At 56.4% G+C, this 17,546-nt stretch overlaps 6 protein-coding genes and 1 non-coding gene across 7 annotated transcripts; 6 read left to right on the top strand and 1 right to left on the bottom strand.

The window, feature by feature from the left end:
* Nucleotides 1-182: 182 nt before the first annotated feature.
* GNI_138350 (putative transmembrane protein) lies at nucleotides 183-1,829 on the top strand (the record flags this gene model as incomplete). Its single annotated transcript, XM_011134183.1, has 1 exon — nucleotides 183-1,829. The coding sequence occupies one exon, from the start codon at nucleotides 183-185 to the stop codon at nucleotides 1,827-1,829; it is 1,647 nt and encodes a 548-aa protein (XP_011132485.1).
* Nucleotides 1,830-2,399: 570 nt separating this feature from the next.
* On the top strand, nucleotides 2,400-3,775 carry GNI_138340 (aspartate-semialdehyde dehydrogenase; the record flags this gene model as incomplete). Its single annotated transcript, XM_011134182.1, has 2 exons — nucleotides 2,400-2,671; nucleotides 2,749-3,775. The coding sequence occupies 2 exons, from the start codon at nucleotides 2,400-2,402 to the stop codon at nucleotides 3,773-3,775; spliced, it is 1,299 nt and encodes a 432-aa protein (XP_011132484.1).
* A 141-nt stretch (nucleotides 3,776-3,916) lies between these two features.
* On the bottom strand, nucleotides 3,917-4,573 carry GNI_138330 (adaptor complex sigma subunit; the record flags this gene model as incomplete). The annotated part of the gene is made up of 3 exons (XM_011134181.1): nucleotides 3,917-4,030; nucleotides 4,118-4,198; nucleotides 4,328-4,573. The coding sequence occupies 3 exons, from the start codon at nucleotides 4,571-4,573 to the stop codon at nucleotides 3,917-3,919; spliced, it is 441 nt and encodes a 146-aa protein (XP_011132483.1).
* Nucleotides 4,574-4,587: 14 nt separating this feature from the next.
* On the top strand, nucleotides 4,588-7,728 carry GNI_138320 (phosphoenolpyruvate carboxylase; the record flags this gene model as incomplete). The annotated part of the gene is made up of 1 exon (XM_011134180.1): nucleotides 4,588-7,728. One exon carries the CDS (start codon nucleotides 4,588-4,590, stop codon nucleotides 7,726-7,728), a length of 3,141 nt encoding a protein of 1,046 aa, XP_011132482.1.
* A 286-nt stretch (nucleotides 7,729-8,014) lies between these two features.
* On the top strand, nucleotides 8,015-16,670 carry GNI_138300 (putative zinc finger in N-recognin; the record flags this gene model as incomplete). The annotated part of the gene is made up of 2 exons (XM_011134179.1): nucleotides 8,015-11,872; nucleotides 12,213-16,670. The coding sequence occupies 2 exons, from the start codon at nucleotides 8,015-8,017 to the stop codon at nucleotides 16,668-16,670; spliced, it is 8,316 nt and encodes a 2,771-aa protein (XP_011132481.1).
* GNI_138310 lies at nucleotides 12,046-12,118 on the top strand. The gene has a single exon. It is a non-coding gene; the product is annotated as a tRNA-Arg (tRNA).
* Nucleotides 16,671-16,931: 261 nt separating the features above from the next.
* GNI_138290 (putative malate:quinone oxidoreductase) lies at nucleotides 16,932-17,537 on the top strand (the record flags this gene model as incomplete). The annotated part of the gene is made up of 1 exon (XM_011134178.1): nucleotides 16,932-17,537. The coding sequence occupies one exon, from the start codon at nucleotides 16,932-16,934 to the stop codon at nucleotides 17,535-17,537; it is 606 nt and encodes a 201-aa protein (XP_011132480.1).
* Nucleotides 17,538-17,546: the final 9 nt, after the last annotated feature.

The following is a 17,546-nucleotide window of genomic DNA, read 5'->3' as shown; positions in this document are numbered from 1 at the left end:
TTTGGCAGATGACGGAGGTATGTAAGGGGGGGGGGGGGGTGTCATGTTGGGATGGGTGAGGACGCACTGGGGTGGTGACCAAGAGATCACAGTGGGGATGAGTATCAAAGGCGCTTCGTCGGATCGTGTTACCCCGTCCCCGGGGGCTGGACTGGAAGGAAGGAAGGAGGGGGGGGGGAGGCATGCATTCAGTTGATGAGTTCTTGCAGACCACATCTCGATGGATGAGACAGAGCAGTTCTGCCAAGGTGATAATCATCTTGATGGCGCTGCTATCCCTGTTTTCAGGAGTGATGCAGACGCTGGTGCTAAAGTGGCAGAACCGGATGCGAGTTCTTTCGTGTACTCGAGACCCGGTGACAGGTCTGTCCACCTGTACCGAGAAGTATTTCCATCAGGCTTTCATCCAGACCTTCGTGATGTTCCTTGGAGAATGTCTGGCGGTGCCGTTTATCCTCCTTTCTAACAAGAGTTCCACCGGGACGCGTGACGATTTTCGCACGGAGGTTTTATCCAGAGAAGCCGAACAGAGTACCCGCCTCACATCCCCCGACACCTCCCCAAATCACCGTTCACATCAACACGGGGACCGGGTGGCTTATCGGGACAGGATCTCTCACGGAAACACAGGGCGTCCACGGGGTCCGCAATCGGCGATGGAGAACGTGGAGCTGGTGGGTGGTCGGCAATCGCCGTGGAATCCGACGGTGGCGGATTTGAAGCAGGATTTTGTTCGCGGATTTCCGTTATCACATTCTTTTTCGTTAGATCCTGAAGACGTACGGTCGTTGGATGCGCGTTCACTGGAGACGAGTGGGGGAGGTTTACGGACAGGTTTGCCGGCACGGCGTGAAGCTCCGTTGTGGTGGTGGATGACTCCTGCGCCGTTGGATTTCTGTGAATGTGCGTTAGGTTGCATAGCGGTGACAATAACGTATGCATCAACGGTTCAGATGTTGCATAATTTTATGGTAATTTGCAGTGCGGTCTTTACGATCTTGATTCTGAGGTACCCGCTGCGTGTGCACGAGTGGTTGGGATCTTTGGTGGTGACGGTGGCGTTGATATTATGTGGCATCCCCGCATTACGAAACCCAGAAGAGGCGACGGAGGTGCACAGCGATTATCAATGGTTGGGTATTTTGTTGGCTTTAGTGAGCACGTGTGTGCACTCGTTGCAAAATATTTGGGAAGAGGCATTGTTCCGAAAGTGTGATGTGGATGCAACCGTGGCTATTGGTTTGGAGGGTTTGACGGGTGCAATTATATCGGGAGCGGCGCTGCCAGTAGTGCAGTGGACGGGTTACGAGCACACGCGTGAAGGTGCCCGCCAACTGATCGAGTCCTCGCAATTGCGTTGGGGTTGTGTGCTCTTCGGCATCTCCTCCCTACTCAACAACCTCTGCGGCATCGCCGTCACGCGCTGGGCCAACGGACTGCTGCGCTGCCTCTTTATGTCACTCAGACCGCCCATGGTCTGGCTCTGCGAAATGTATCTCAGTTGGAATACATTCGACTGGTACAACTTCGCCTCCATGTTCGTACTCGCCGCCGGACTCTTCATCTACATGCTCCTCCCGCCCCTTGACCGATTCGGTGGCGATGCATTCCTCACACCCGTCACCTTCGGCATCCAATCCTGGTGGCGCGAACAACCCACGGCTAACCCGCCGTTCGCGGAACTCTCCAACACCGAGCGACCCGAGACAGGACTCGTCAACCCCCAGTCACCATACGTGCCCTACGAAGGCGACGAACGAGATGGCATCGCCTACGGAGGCCACGACGCCCACAAACCAACACCCATGACCTCCACACCCGTCGTGTGAGCTATGAGCAATCGGACTCCCATACCCCCGGCCTCACCTACGGCCGCCGCAGCTGTGGCCGCGGCTCTGGGGCAAGTATGATTATAGACATTTTTTGGCCCGACCACACACGCGCGATCAGTCAGTACCGCCACAAGGACTTTGGGCTGTTGCTTCTTCGGGCCAAGGCGGGCTGCGGAACGCGACGACAAGCCCGGCCAGAAGACCCCGGGGAAGGACGATTTTACGCGTCGAAATTATTATGGGGCAGAATGCAAAGGTTACCCGCTACGGGTCGCATGTGGTGAAGAAGAAGGCGAAGAAAGGCGAGACACAGAATGCCAACGAAGGGAGGCGGAAGCTGCGCTCGGTTTTGAAAGAAGCCAAGAAACGGCTGCGTGAGGAACAGGCAGTTGGGTCGTCCGCGGCGAGCGATAAGCCGCGGAAGCCGCCAGCTGGAAGATCTGATACTAAGTAGTGGATACTAAGTACTTAATGACGATTGCCTCAGAATAACTGCAGTCCAGAATCCCAGAATAACCAAGGCCCCAGAATAAGGAGTAGTTTGCATTGGTCTAGGTGCAATTTTTTATGACCCTAACACTCAGTAATATAGATTACAACATCAGTCCCAAGTTCCGCGCCGGGGTGTTAGGCGGAACGGGCACAGTTGGACAGAACTTGGTCTTGCTGCTGGCGAACCATCCATGGATCACCGTGGTCGCCATTGGAGCATCCGAACGGAATGCGGGCAAACGGTATCAAGACGTTTGGCGCAACTGCAGACCTTGTCCCGAGGTGGTGAAAGATATCGTCCTTTGGGACGCCCTCCAGGACAAAAAGAAGTTTATTACTGGCGACCTGTAAGACCCTTCCTATCGAATCAATCCCAATTTCAATGTTCCCCAATAAATGGTTTCCTTAATCCGTTTCCGTACAGAGATCTGGTATTTTCCGCCTTGGATTCGGAGCTGGCCGTCCAAGTGGAGAGTGATCTGGCAGCGTCAGGGTTAGCTGTGTTTTCTAATGCATCGAGCCACCGCGGCGACATCGACGTGCCTATTGTATTGCCCTTGGTAAACCCAGGACATTTAGAGCTTGTTAAAATTCAGAGATTTTATGCCAAGTCCGGAGGCTACATTGTTACTAACTCGAACTGTTCTACCGCTGGTTTTGTCACGGCATTAAAGGCGCTGCAAGACGCATTTGGAGTCGACAGCGCTATCTGTACTACTATGCAAGCAGTCTCCGGCGCGGGGAACCCTGGTCCTCACTGGAACCAGATAGACAGTAATGTTGTTCCTTATATACCCGGAGAAGAAGAAAAGATTGAAAATGAAACGAAAAAAATACTCGGCAAATTGCCGGTCTCCGCTGAGCAGGCACCTGCGCTCGATGCACACACGTGTGCGGCGGAAAAAAATACTGGGAAAGAGACAGACGGGTCGACGTCCGTAGAGCACCAGGACGAACGACCACCGCTATCTGATGCCTCGTCGTCAACTAGCGGCCGAGGAACGGTTTGTGCCGTATACGGGAAAATTCATGGTATCATACCAAACGATCAAATCAGGATATCAGCCTCTGTAAATCGAGTTCCTGTGGTGGATGGACACACCATGTCGGTGTCTGTAAAGCTTACTAAGCCGCCGTTAGATGAAAACATGAAGCTGAATACATCCGCTATAGAAGAGGCCTTCGAGAACTTTACGTTCAGCATACCCGACATGGATAAATTGCCAGTAATTCCTAGCAAATTTATACAAGTGTTTAGGAGCTTGGATGAGCCTCAGCCCAAGTTCCATTCGCAGATCGGAAACGGAATGACGGTTTCAATCGGGAAGGTTCGTGCTTGTAGCGTCCTTGATGTTAAATTCACTTTGGTCGTAAACAATGCCATCCTGGGCGCCGCAGGAGGGGCTGTTGCTAACGCTGAACTAGCCATTGCTAGTAGGATTCTGTTATAACCCAGCTTCGAACCTGAGCTGGGCTGTCTATGGTTGAGCCGGATACAACTCGAAACACCAATTCCCAGAGGGAGAACCTCCTTTGGAGAGATGGTTTATTGCGTTCAACCAACTAGCCCAATTATATTACCATAAAATATTTCAAATGTTCACGTCAACACCTTTCAGAACCGCGCTTTTTGAAGCATCACAAATGTTTCCCCCGGAAATCATCTCGTCTAGGATGTAGTGTGCTTTCTCAAGATTAAACATGATCTAAAGAAAAGGTCAATTTTGAATTATATGAGAGCACGCGCGTTCCCCACACGTGTGTTCACAAATAACCCCGCGATTTGCACTTACATCAAGCTCACAGACATTCTCAAAGTAGCGGTCAAACGTTTCGACTAAGCAGTGTATGAATTCCAGGATGCTAAGCTCATTCTGAACAGCGAAGTGGCAGTTTTTTGTTCGGTACAGCCTACTCTTCTGGGGGACAGTGTGAGCAGGGAGCAAGCTGGAGGGGAGGGAGAGGGAAGGGGGGAGGTGGCGGGCTGGAACCGGAAAACATACGACTTCATTTTGGTCGACTCCAAAGATGAAGTACAGAGAGGCGTATCTTCTGTAGATGACCCGTAGGTTATTGTCCAGCAGTATAAAGTTACATTCTTCGTCTGTTCGGCTGAGGCAGACGCGGACAAGTTCCGACTCAAAAGCGACTTTAGTGCGGGGGTCTTCGCATTCGGGTATGTCCTGGTCGTAGTAATGGGAGAGACGGGTCTGTCCCAGCTTATTAACGAGTAGCACAAAACGAATCATATTTTTGAAGGGAAATGGTTGTGGAGACTACAGCAGCACAGGAGCCGGATGTGAGCGAGGAGCCCAGACGGCCGCCTTACGCCGAGCTATTGGACCCAAGTGTGTTCTCACCTGATCGTGATGGCAAGTGGCAGAGCAAGTTGGAGGGTTATGTATTGACGGCGTACAATTTATGTTTATCTCCGGATGAGAAGGCGGAGGTGGGGGACCTTAGCCCTAGTCGGTTGGGTGGCCGACAAGTTTCGATTAACAGTCCGCGTAGTATAGGAAGTGGCGTGAGTCCGGTGAGTGAGAACATGCGCCATCATGACTTGGACCATGTTGGTTTCCGTGACCCGTTATTGAAGGACATACTAGTTCTAAAGACAGCCTGTATGGAGACTATTGGGGCGCATGTACCCGAAGATGATTTCAAGACATTGCTGAATATCCAGCGACTTGCATACAGGTACTACGCCCAGCAGACGGAGCAGAATTTGAGTGTATTGAGTGATGGAATCCGCGAACTGACAGCTGTCCAGTTGGAGTTAGTGGTGCGTACATCAATGATGATGTGCCAGATAGTTAACTTTGCCGAAGCGGCGCATCGTGTACGACGTAGAAGAGTTATGGAGCGCGCTCTGGCGAATCACAGCCAAGAAATTAGTCAGGAAGCCCCTATTGTGCGGGACTACACTCGTTTTGACTTAAGTGTGTGGGGTGTGTTTGCGAAGCTTCAGGGAGCCGGTTACACTCCGGGTCAGATCCATGAAGCCCTGAGTCGGCAGCAAGTGGAGTTGGTCCTGACTGCGCACCCTACAGAGGCGATGCGGGAGGCCATGCTGGTCGCACTTCGGAGAATCACTGAGACGATTTTGAAGCTTGATACTCCGGACTTAACACCGACTGAAGTCGAGGAGGCGCGGGCGAGTCTGAAGCGACAGATCGAGGTATTGTGGGAGTGTGATCCGCTCCGACGTACGCGTCCTACTGCCTACAGCGAGGCGACATCGATAGCGAATATTGTGGAAGATGTTTTATTTAGCGCCGTCGCCAAGTTCCTTCGCTTCATGGACCAACGTATGGCGGAGATTGGACAACCAGGCATCCCTGTGGACGCACGTCCCGTGAAGATCTGCAGTTGGGCCGGTGGCGACCGGGATGGCAACCCGTATGTGACACATCGTCTGACGACACAAGTCGTGACAGCAAATTATATCCGGGGTTGCACACTGATGTTGCACAAATTAGAAGGACTGTTTTCTGCAGTCCCACTCGTAAGTTGCTCCGACCAGTTCAGGGAGCTGGTTGAGACCCGTATTCCGGCCGAGAAGACAAATCTGTTTGACGTTACACAGATGCGTTTCCGAGCACAGATTAACCCGCCTCATCGTAACGAGTTTTATCGGCGGTGGTTGTGTTATGTACGAAGCAAACTTGCCTCCACCCTGGAGTACTACCAGACTCTGGCCAGCGAGCTCAAGGAAGTTGACCACGTCCTGCCTGTCGCTAGGCCGTGGCGCTACGAGCGGTATTGCACGGCGCAGGAGCTATTTAACGACCTAAAACAAATCTACGACAGTTGTCTCACTACAGGCGATGAACTTATTGCGGAGGGCGAGCTAAAAGACTTACTTCGGCAAATCCAGGCCTTTGGACTTAATTTGGTCGCGCTGGACCTGCGACAGGAGGCAGACCGCCATCTGGGTTGTCTAATTGACGTCTGTGCGTTACTCGAACTAGGCGACTACGGGGCGAAGACGGAGTTGGAGAAACAGCAGTTTCTGACAAGTCTGTTGTGTTCGAAACGTGCGGTGCTACCGTGCTGGGCTATGGAGAAGCTGCCCACCTTGTCGGCCGAGGTATTACTCACAATCAAGGAGGCTTCTCGTTTCCCGCGCGAGGCGTTCGGCAGTTACATTATTTCCATGTGCGCAAACGCCAGCGACATTCTCGCAGTCGCCGTGCTGCAGCGCGAATTCATTGAGCCCTGCAACATGCTCCGCATCGTGCCCTTGCTCGAGACGGTGGAGGCGCTGCAAGAGTCGCCGCGCATTCTGCGGGACTTGTTCAGCAACCCCTACTACAGACGACTGATCAAGGAGCACATGGAGGATGTACAGGAAATTATGATCGGTTACTCGGACTCCAGCAAGGACGGAGGCAAGCTGACTTCCACATGGGAATTGTACAAGGTACAACTCGAGCTGTGCCGTGTCGCACGCGAATACGGTATTGGACTGAAGTTCTTCCACGGCCGTGGAGGCAGCGTGAGTCGCGGCGGTGGACCGCAGCAATTGGCCATTCTGTCGCAGCCGCCCGGCACTATTAATGGGCGATTCCGAGTTACAGTTCAAGGCGAAATTATCCACCAAAACTTCTGTTACATTGACACGGCCGTGCGCTCATTCGAACACTACGCCACCGCCGTTCTGGACCATGACCTGTCGAAGGACGAAAACCGCGGTGGCCACACCAGCGACTGGGCATTACTGGAGGAGATCAGCAAGTCCAGCATGAAGCGCTACCGCTCAGTAGTTTATGAGCACCCCCGATTCATCGACTATTTCCGGTCCGCCACGCCGGAAAGAGAACTGGGCCAGCTCAATATCGGTAGCAGACCCAGCAAACGCAAGGAAGGTGGTGTGGAAACACTCCGAGCCATTCCTTGGGTGTTTGCCTGGACCCAGAATCGCAGTCTCATGCCCGCCTGGCTTGGTCTTGGTTCGGCCCTGAAGGAGTACTTAGCACAAAGAAATAACTTCGACAGGATTGCCGAACTGTACAAGTCCTGGCCCTTCTTCAGAAGCTACGTAGATCTCGTCTCTATGACCCTCGCAAAAAGCAGTCCAGATATTGCCAAGTACTACGACGATCACTTGGTCCAAGACCAGGAACTTCTGCAGCTAGGAAACGACATCCGCGAAGAAATGCACACCACACACCAAATGCTGCTTATGGTCACCGGCGAGAAACGTTACCTGGATAACGACCTTCTCACTCAACGCGCCCTCGATGTGCGCATGCCCTGGATTGCCCCTGCGAACATTGTCCAGGTAGAAGTGTTACGAAGAATTAGAGAGACTCCGGAAGACGATGAAGAGCGTGCAGAACTGGAGAACGTCCTGCACATCAGTATCAAAGCCATCGCCTCGGGCATGCAGAACACCGGGTAGACGAGGTGCACTGATGAGGTGCTCAATCGAACTGATGAGATGCGTAATTGAATGGGGATTGGTTCCCGTCTGCACGGGAACCGATCCTCTGCTGGCCGGTACTGCTGGCCGGTGCTCACCTCATCCTCACCGGTGCTGTTTGAATGGGCTGGCGCCGTTTGAAGCGACGGAATCAGTTTGAACTTGTTTTAAATAGTATAAACGCAAACCTGAAGTTTCACGGTGGATCGGGGGCATCTGAGAGCTTGGTGGGGTTGGTTGTGAAAAAATAAAAGGAGGTGATAATATGGCATTGGCTGATGCGTTGGGAGTGACAGATGTGTCAGAATGGTTGGCAGCACGTGAGGCTGCTCGTGGTGAGGGGTTGAAGGGTACATGTTCAGCTCAGTGGACGACGCAGCAGGAGATAGCGTTTAAGTGTAGTGATTGTGAGGCGGACGGGTCGTGTGCGGTATGTGTTGATTGTTACTTCCGGAGTAGTCATGAGGGTCATGATTCCCGTATGATATTGGCGGGTGAAGGTTGTTGTGATTGTGGGGATATATCGTCGTGGAAGGTGGAGGGATGTTGTCCAGAACATCCGGGTTTGACGGAGGCGGTATATGGCGCTGGAGTGGCATTAGAGGAACAGAGTTTGGGATTGAGCGAGAAGGAGGCCTTAGTGGCCTATATGTTGCAGTTGAATGCGACCATGAGTTACGCATGGGAGAACCACTTCCTAGGCCGTTCGGAGATCCGATTGATAAACAGTCAGCTGAGCGATTTGCTTCCATTTATTGCTCGCAGTTTCTACGTGCGCCAGATCGTCGACCAAGTGGTTTTGTCACCATCGCTACTGCACGCCATCTGTATGGGCGACTCACTTGACTATCTAGTGGCAGAGGCCCTGCGCCAGGTCCTACTTGCCCTTGTGCCTGTCTTCACCTTCAAACGCCGCCTTGGAGAAACTATTCTCAAGGCCATGGCCACCCGACCCGGGGACCAACACCACTTTGTTAAAGCATTGTGTGACCATTATAGCTTCCGGGGACTCTACGTCCAGCTCTTCACCGTCAACCGGGTCTCAGACGACGCCCTCACCCAAGGCACCCTCGCACGAGTCCTTGCCAGCTTCGTTCGAGGCTGCGCCAATGACGCTAATAAAGCCATTTTCTATGGCCGTATTCTCTCCGGCGTGCTCCGCGATATCTTCACCTCCGCCACTCCGCAAATCGCCGCCGACTACCTTCTCAACAGCCCCACCTTCACCTGCTACCTCGCCTTATACCATGGAGTTGACCGGCAAAAAAGAAGAACCGCCCATGTAGAGTTCGAAGAGTCACACGACAAAATGTTCAACATTCAATTCCACCTCCTACAGGGACTTGGCCATATCTGCGACTACCATCAACAACGCTTGGACGCCAGCCTCTATGTACAACCGGCATACTTCATCACCCCAAGTCACTTGCTTCTCATGAACCATAACTTCATGTACCCCGACTCACGGAACCATGACTTACTCAACCATTTGCACCAATCTATGGCGCAGATGGAGAACACGACTGCACGGAAAAACGTGCGGGAACTGGTCAGCAGGTTCGAGACCTGTTGGTCGCAATTGAAAACGTTGACACAACTATCCCTCAAGAGCCACCGGCCGGGCGTAAGTTTCTTCCAACCGCTCTTTCACTTCGGCTATGGCATGATGCCTATTGACGATTTGCTCACCGCATGTATGTTCACAGTGTGCAATCTGGTACGTGGCGACCGAACCGCTCCTGACGACCCCAGTCGCAACCACTCAGGTCCTGGAGACCCGCCCAGCCCTGGTGGAGCTGTGGCTTCTTTACGGCTTTTGGTGCCGGTGCGGCTGCAGCCAGATTGCACGGCCGCATTGGCGGCGGTTTTGAGCAAGCCGTGGCAGGAGGCCAAGTGGAGCGGCCGTATGGGCGAGTGTTTGGATGAGTTTCTGGCGGTGCGAATGGCTATGATCCGGGGCATGGAGGCGAATTGCCCCGTGTACTTCGGCTCTCCTGAATCGCTGGAGATCTCTAGCTCCAGCTACTTGCTGCGACAGGGCATGCTGGAGATTACTAACACTGTGCTCCATACGTACGCGATCAACTCCCACTTTTGGAGAAGGAACGGCACCAGCATGCTGTCGCAGGCCGTGGGGTATTCGCTCGGCTTCTGGGGACTCCGTCACGACCTGACGGCCTTGCTGCTCATGATGGCGATACATCACACACTCGACCTCCGCCAGCGCCGTGGAGCGGCGGCCTCTCGCCCGATAGGTGGGTTCGGGCACGAGCACGCCGGCTCTTCGCCACGTAGTCATGCGGACGTGAGCATGGACACCCAATCACCTGAGGAAGGCGGCAAGACTGCGGAAGGCGGCGAGGGAGGGGCACCGAAGCAGGCGTTTGCGGAGCCGGTAGGGACGTGCTTGTCACCGTTGGTGTCGTGGGCATGCGAGGGGGCCCTGGAGACGACGAGTGAACGCGGCAAAATGATGGCGCGAACGGACTTCGTTCCCGAACACCCGTGTGCGTATTTGAGTCGGTTAGTGGAGCGTATTCAGAGTCAGTCAACGGTCGAGCGGGCAAGTGACTTGGAGCGGACAGTCAACCACGCAGCGGCTGACGGGAACCACTTCCGGTTGCTAAGTTTATGGCAGGTATTGGCATCAGTTTGCGACTGGGGAGTGAAGAACGTGGAGCTCTTCGCTGCGTCTTGTTACCCAGCCAAGAGGGAGTCGCTCGCGCATTGTCCACCCGCGGTGGCCGAGCGGCTGCTCGAAGTACATGCCGCGGAACTCGTGTGGAGCGTCGCCGGGAACAAAATGAAGTCGCATTCACCCTCCTGGGAACTGCCTTACCGTATCCCCGAGGCCCTCCTCACTGAGTACTGCAACGTTACCGGCGGCTACTATACTCTCAGCTCGCGCGGCCACCCTTTCTTGACCCGCCCCGGCCTGCAAGGCTTTCCTTCCGAACGCGGTGAAATCGAGAGCAAAATCAGCGAGTTTGCCGACACCGCTGGCATCGTCGGCGTGCCCTGGCACATCCTCAAGCGCGAAAGCGACAGTCCCTCCCCCACCAATCTGGATCCCTCCCCCGCCCGGCTTGGCGGAAACGCAGGTGGAAGCCCGCGTGGAAGCTCAGACAGTCGAGGCAGTCGCATGGCCATCGACACGCTGCCAGGCAAGATCCTCTTCTTCGGCGCTGTGCTGGAAGACGCAGGTCTCTACGACTTGTGTCTACTGACCCTGACGGCCCTGGCCGGTTACCAGTTTCTCACACCCGACCAGGTCATAAACGTCAAAGGCACTCAGACCCAAGCCGAGGTGCGCGACTGGGAGAAGTCTACCTTCGAAGAAATATTCGCCTCTGTCTGCGTCGCCATTGTCAACACTCTCGTGCCCAGGTGGACAGAGATAGTGGAAAGATCCGTGCGCCAAGAGGCGGAAACTTTGGCTGATCCTTTGGGGGAGTCTTCGCCACAAGCTTCTGGGGACGATGCGCGGTTGGTGTATGCAGAGGCGAAGAGGATTGAAGGCCAGGCGCGAGTGCTCTTGGCGAGAATCCGAGCGTGCAAGTTACGCGTGGCGGACTCGCTCATGTCCCGAGCGTTCAACGCCACTGTAGAACGGTTGGAGCCGCTCGTGGGCGTTCGGGAGCGACGGGATAGCGACCCCGGTCAGGCGGTCGCACACCGGGCTGCCGAGAAAGCGCGCGTTGCGAGCCTCAAACAAGGACAGCTCTTGGAACAGTTTAAGGCTAAACAGAGCCAGTTTTGGGACATGCTGGGCGAACTCAGCGAAAGCGACGAAGACGAGGAAGATGATTACGCACACGTGGAACATCCTCTGCTGACGGCATTACGACCCACGGTAACTAAAGATGACAAGACACGTATGGAACTGTATGTGCGCGGCACTCACACTTGTGTCGTCTGTCAACAGGGACCGAAACAGGACGACATGCTCCACATTTTCCTCAATGTCGAACTCTGCAACCTCCTACAAAGAATGGTCGTCGACCCTACTACCCATGACCTCCCCCTCTCAGGCACCTGCCTCGCCGAATTGGACATTCCCGCCAGGGCACCCGCGGCCACGTCTTGTGGCCACTGTGTCCACGCCAAATGCATAGAACTAAAGGTAAGCACGCAACGACACACCTACACATACCCAGCCGCTCTCTTGGCACTCACTTGGCGACAGGTGCAGAGCCTCACTCCGGGAACCTAAACGCGCAAATGCGCACCCTGGAACCAGAACGGAGCTGGGGGTGCCTACTTGCACAGTGTACAGCCGACGCCCATAAATGGGTTGCAGCTGTGGCGCAATGGATAGCGCGTTGCCCTCCTAAGGCAAAGGTTGGGGGTTCGAGTCCCCCCTGCTGTTCTGTGGTCGCGCGGAAAAAAATGTGGAAGACACCGCCTGCGGCGCACGCACATGTTTTGTGCCATTGTTGTTATCACATCGTCCTTTCGTATAGACCAGCGGTGTGATGTGTCCGTCGTGCCGCAGCCGAAACAACTTCCTACTACCTTTGCTGCCTATTTGGAGTCTCGGCGCCCAGGAACAAGTGGAATTTCCGTTTTATTGGCCTGAAGACACTTCAACGCACGAAGATTCTTCGGCTGGTGAGGATGCTCGGGCATGTGAAGGCACCGCAACACGGAAATACCTGGTTCGCTACTCCAAGGAATCCATGCAGTACAAGGTAGTGGAAGGCGACGTGTGGTGTTTGCGAGGCCGCGAACCGGGCGTTGTCCATGTCCGGGATTCGGGAGAGATGGGGATGGGTTCAGGGATCATGATATACCCCTTGGAAGCGGGACAAGACTTTAACATGGACACGTTCGTAGTGGCCCAGACGCTGAGGATTCCGATTCGACCGCCTAATAACGGCGACCCTCCAACTGGCAATCGTCCCGCCCAGGCGACTGCACAACCGACAGCGAGGACTCGAATGGACCGCAACGGTAACGGGCCACAAGGTAACCAGGTGCCAGAAAGTAATAACGGTCCGCAAGGTAATCCAGCGCCAGAAGGCGTGGATCAGCCAGAAGGCCTTAATGGGCCAGACCGCTCTAGCGGGCCAGAAGGTCGGACCGGGCCGGAAGGTCGGACCGGGCCGGAAGATCGGACCGGGGCGGAAGGCCGGACCGGGGCGGAAGGCCGGGTCGAACCAGAAGGCACAAACCCGTCTGAAGGTGCCGGCGGGGCCCGAGAAGGCGACTCAGCCGGCCAAGCTCCACGGCCGCCCAGCATATGGCGCCGTCTCGCAGACATGCTGGAAACTGAACTGGTGAGGGTTGAGGAGCGTCTCACTGCGACTCGAGAGCCGCCGGTCGACGGACCGCCGGTCGAGGGCCCTGTAGCTCCAGCCGCAGCCGCCGAGAACACGCGGTCGGACGAGACCGCGAGACCGAACGAGACGACCGGACCGGACGAAACGGAGGACCGCCCGGCGGCGCAGCCGGGTAGCTTGCGGGTCTTTGAGCGGATGGGTGCGGGGTTGTTGCGGGTTTTGGCGGACGAGCGCTTTACGTTGTTCGGCCGCCGCGTTTTGGCCGAAGACGACTCTGTTGGAGACACGGTGATGCTGGCGGTTTCGGAACAAGACCCGGAGGCTTCCGCTGAGGGTCCGGGCGGGCCCGAGTCCGACTCTTCTGGCCAGAACCGCGAGTCCGAGTCCTCCTCTCAGCAGAACCGCGAGTCCGAGTCTTCCTCTCAGGAGAATCGCGACGGGGACTCCTCGGGCGAGAATGGCTCGTCGGAGGCGGCTAGCGGTCCGGGCGTCTCGACGGAGGACGCAGGCGAGGACGCTGGCGCCGACGGGGAAGAGCGGGAGGGCCGCTGGTGGCGTATGGTGAACGAGGAAGAGGCGGCGCCGCTTGGCTTCGATGAGGAGGAGGACTCGCTGGAAGAGGGGCCGCCCGGTTTCGACCTACTGGCGCAGTTTGCCTCGCTGCGTCAGCAATTTTGGGAGCTCGATGCGCGCGCTGACCCCGATCCCGACGCGGAGCCAAACGCCATTCGGGAGACAGCGATGGGCGCAGAGGCGGAGATGGGCACAGAGGCAGGCCGGGAGGCACAGGCTGGCGCAGAGACGGAGGAAGGAGGTCCCGGGGCGGCGACGAACACGCGTGCGGCGGAGGCGCGCCCCGCCGCGGGTGCTAACGCACGCCCGGTGGACGGGCCGACCTTCGGCGAGGGTCCGGTGATCATGATGCGTGTGGATGGCGCTACGCACACGATTACCATCGATGGACAGGTGCGACGACGGTCTGCATTCCGGGACGCCTCGGCACCAGCTGACGGGGGGCTCCGTTTGGCTCATGAGGTGAATGCAGTGTTGCCGGTGAAGTGGGTGCAGGGTGTGGAGGGTTGGCGATGGTTTACGGAGCGTGCGTTGGTGCCTTTGTTTTACGCCGCTTGGTTGGAGGTACTGCGTGCGGGTCGGCACTGTCCAATCCGTGTTTTGGATGCTCAAACGAGTGCCAAGGTGGTGTTGTATGCGCAGCTATTGCGTAACCTGGTGGCTACGTTGCCGCCTGCACCTTTTGTCGAGTGGTACTCGCCCCCCACTGTATGGCGTTGGCCGGATGCGCTCCATATTAACCACCAACAGACCTTTCTCCACTCTTTAGTGCGCCACTTGCAACAAGGCCGCCCCTGGACGCAGTTATGGGCACTCGTCCGCCTGCAGGTCGTCATGCTCACTCTTACCGTCCTCTACAACCATTTACTGCAGCGGCTTAAACTACAGCACCTGCGACACACACAACAGGTCGATGACGCACTGCTGACACTCGGCGCCGACCTCGAAACCTTCTTCCTCGACGGGCACAAACCCTCCCTGTGTGCCAGACATAGGCACGTTGAAGTCGCTCTCCGACACCTCGAGTGGCAAGGCTTCCGCGATCAAGTCACCGCCCTACGCGACCACACCGACCCCGACCACCCAGCTGTAGATACCGACCCGCTAGGTCTACATACCGGCCATCTAGCTACTCGGGGTTCAGACGGCGACCACCCGGGTCCGGATACTCTCGATCGAAGCTTCCGAAAGACCCACAGCCAGCGCGAGGCCGACGTTCACTCTTCGGCCAAGAAGGCTCGAAGACCCTCGCTAGACTATCCCAAACTCTGGAGCGACCTGGCGGAGGTCCTCGCCGCCGTGCAACCGCCGGCTGCACGCAAGTCCTCCGACAACACCCTCGCCCGACTCGGCCGCGCCGGACGCGACCGCCAATCGACAGCCGGAACCGAAACGGCTCAGACCGGGGGCCCAGGGGCAGGGGACGCACCAGGAGAGGACCAGCCGACTGAAGGTCGGGCGACTGAAGGTCGGGCGACCGAGGAGGACCCGACGACCGAAGAGGACCCGACGACCGAAAGGGAGGATTTGATGACTGAAAGGGATCTGAGGACTGAAAGAGACGACCCGAGGACTGAAAGGGACGACGCGAGGATTGAAAGGGCCGACGCGAGGACTGAAAGGGGCGAACCGGGGACTGAAAGGGACCACCCGAGCACTGAAAGGGACAACCCGGTGACTGAAAGGGACGACCCGAGGATGGAAGAGCCGGCGGAGCGACCGGAGGCGCCACTGGAGGAGCGCATGATGCAGCGGTTCCTCGCGGCCTTCCGGGCACGGTCGGCGGCCGTACCGCGACCGTCGCCGCGGCCTCAACCGGCGCCAGTGAGCAAGTTGGAGGGTGTGATTCGAACGTTGAAGATCTTGACTCCGCAGAACCCGCCATTGGACAGGTTACCGTTAAGTGTGGCGGAACTGCTGAACAAGCATAACAAGCAGGAAGCCGCAGTTTCCATCCGGGATTGCGTTACGCCGAGGTTTGGACAGGCCATACGCGACCGTGGGAGGCGGCTCTTCTTTTGTGAACCAAACGTGAAGCCAGACGCGACCCAGGCGGAAAAGATTGTAGTGGAGGCGGACGTAGGGATGAGTCTGGAGACGCCGGTACTCTTGGACCAGAAGATCGAGGAGGCGGCCGGCGCGGATCTGTTTGAGCATGTTGAGAGATTGTTGGAGTCGGTGCGTGCGCACACGGGTTACGACGTGGAGGCAGACTGGGTTGAGGCGGAGGCGGCAGTGGCGGCAGTGCTGTGCGACTTTTTGACGTTCGTTTTCACGGCCTGCGCCGGGGTGCTCAAAGTGCGCGAACACAGTCGCTTGAACCAACTGATCAACCGCCTTGCCTACCCCGCTGAGCACGCTAAGATGCAACTCGCCCCGCTGCTCGCCTACCTCTACGGCAGCGCAGAGGGAAGCGTCTGCGCCGAAGGCAGCGCCTTCGACCTACAGGCCTTGGCACGACACCCGCAGTTCACGCAGCAACTAGACCGCGCACTGTGTCTGCTCTGGTCCGATCCAGACCAGCCCACAGACGTGGCCGAAGGAGAGAGGAAGAAGGCCGAAGGAGAGCCGGAGGGCAGCCCGAAAAAGCTGACGGGCATATATCCGTTGCCACGAATCAAGTTAGTGAGTTCGAAGTGCGACACAGCATTCCGGACGCCGTGGCAGCGCATGTACAGTCTCGGGCCGGCGTTGCCTGCGACGTACCACGACGCAATCCGGCTGTCTTTCCGACGTCTGTGTGCTGGCTGTAACAAGGCAACCGTCACCGGCGTGACGTGTTTGCTGTGCGGCGTCCACATCTGCTCGCGACAAACTGAACTAGCGAACCACGCCTCAACCTGCTTTGGCGGCTCCACACCCTTCCTCATGCCGCTATTTAACCACACTCTACTCGCTAATGTCTGGGTCCTGGGAGCCGAAAGCCAGAAGTACAAGGCCCCCTACCGCCGTGAAGACGGCGACAACCACAGCGGCCGCCAAGCCCACCTCGACCAAGAGCTCCTAGAACAACTATACAGTCAGACGGTGCTCAGCACCGTCTACCGCTGGATGCACCCCCACTAGATGGGTTTACCCGCACTGACTCAGCGAATCCACCCGCACTGAGGCACACTGACCTAGTGCATTAACACTGACGTAGTGCATTGACACTGACGTAGTGCATTGACACTGACGTAGTGCATTAGCACTGACTTGACCCTGGCTGAACCCCGGCCTCTGTGGACCCGTGCAGCGTGTCCCTGAGATTGCGGCGCCGGAATCACTGGGGTTCGGGAACTGACCATCCGGATGCCGGCCCAAGCCAGCAGTAGGAAATTTTTCAGCATGTTAACTTCATTCCGCTCGTTTCGGCCTGCCAGAGTGTCTGAGGCGGTTGCGAGCTGCAGCGCTGTCCGCTCCGGTGGCATGGCTGGTTGTAAGAAGCTAGCCTCTTTGAGCAGTTTCAGCGAGACGGATGCGTGTCAAATCCTTACTGGGAAAGCCACGGAGTCGCTCATCGGATCTGTCGTGGGGCCAGGACCGTTCGTGGGGGTGGCAGGCCGGAACTACTCAGGCAGTAACAAACCTCGGAACCAAGATCTGCCGAGCGAAGTGGACGTGTTGATCGTCGGCGGCGGCATCACAGGCAGCGCTCTACTCTACAGTCTGGCCGAGTTCACCGATCTGCAGAAGGTACTCCTAATCGAACGACGCAACGCCTTTGCCCAAGTCGCTTCCGGCCCGAATAATAACTCTCAAACAATCCATTGTGGAGACATTGAAACTAACTATACAATCGCCAAGGCCGCAGCCGTCAAGCGACAAGCCAACCTCCTGCGCAACTTCGTCTCCAAACTCCCCCACGGTGAACAAAAGGTGGCCACTGCAGTCATGCAAAAAATGGCTATCGGCGTCGGAGAGAAGGAATGCGAATTCATGGAAAAGAGGTAATAACCCCCC

This window comes from Gregarina niphandrodes (assembly GCF_000223845.1).
Source record: "Gregarina niphandrodes unplaced genomic scaffold scaffold00037, whole genome shotgun sequence".
NCBI lineage: Eukaryota > Apicomplexa > Conoidasida > Eugregarinorida > Gregarinidae > Gregarina > Gregarina niphandrodes.
The sequence above is the reverse complement of the archived record's forward strand: the minus strand, read 5'-3'. Positions and strand labels throughout refer to the sequence as shown.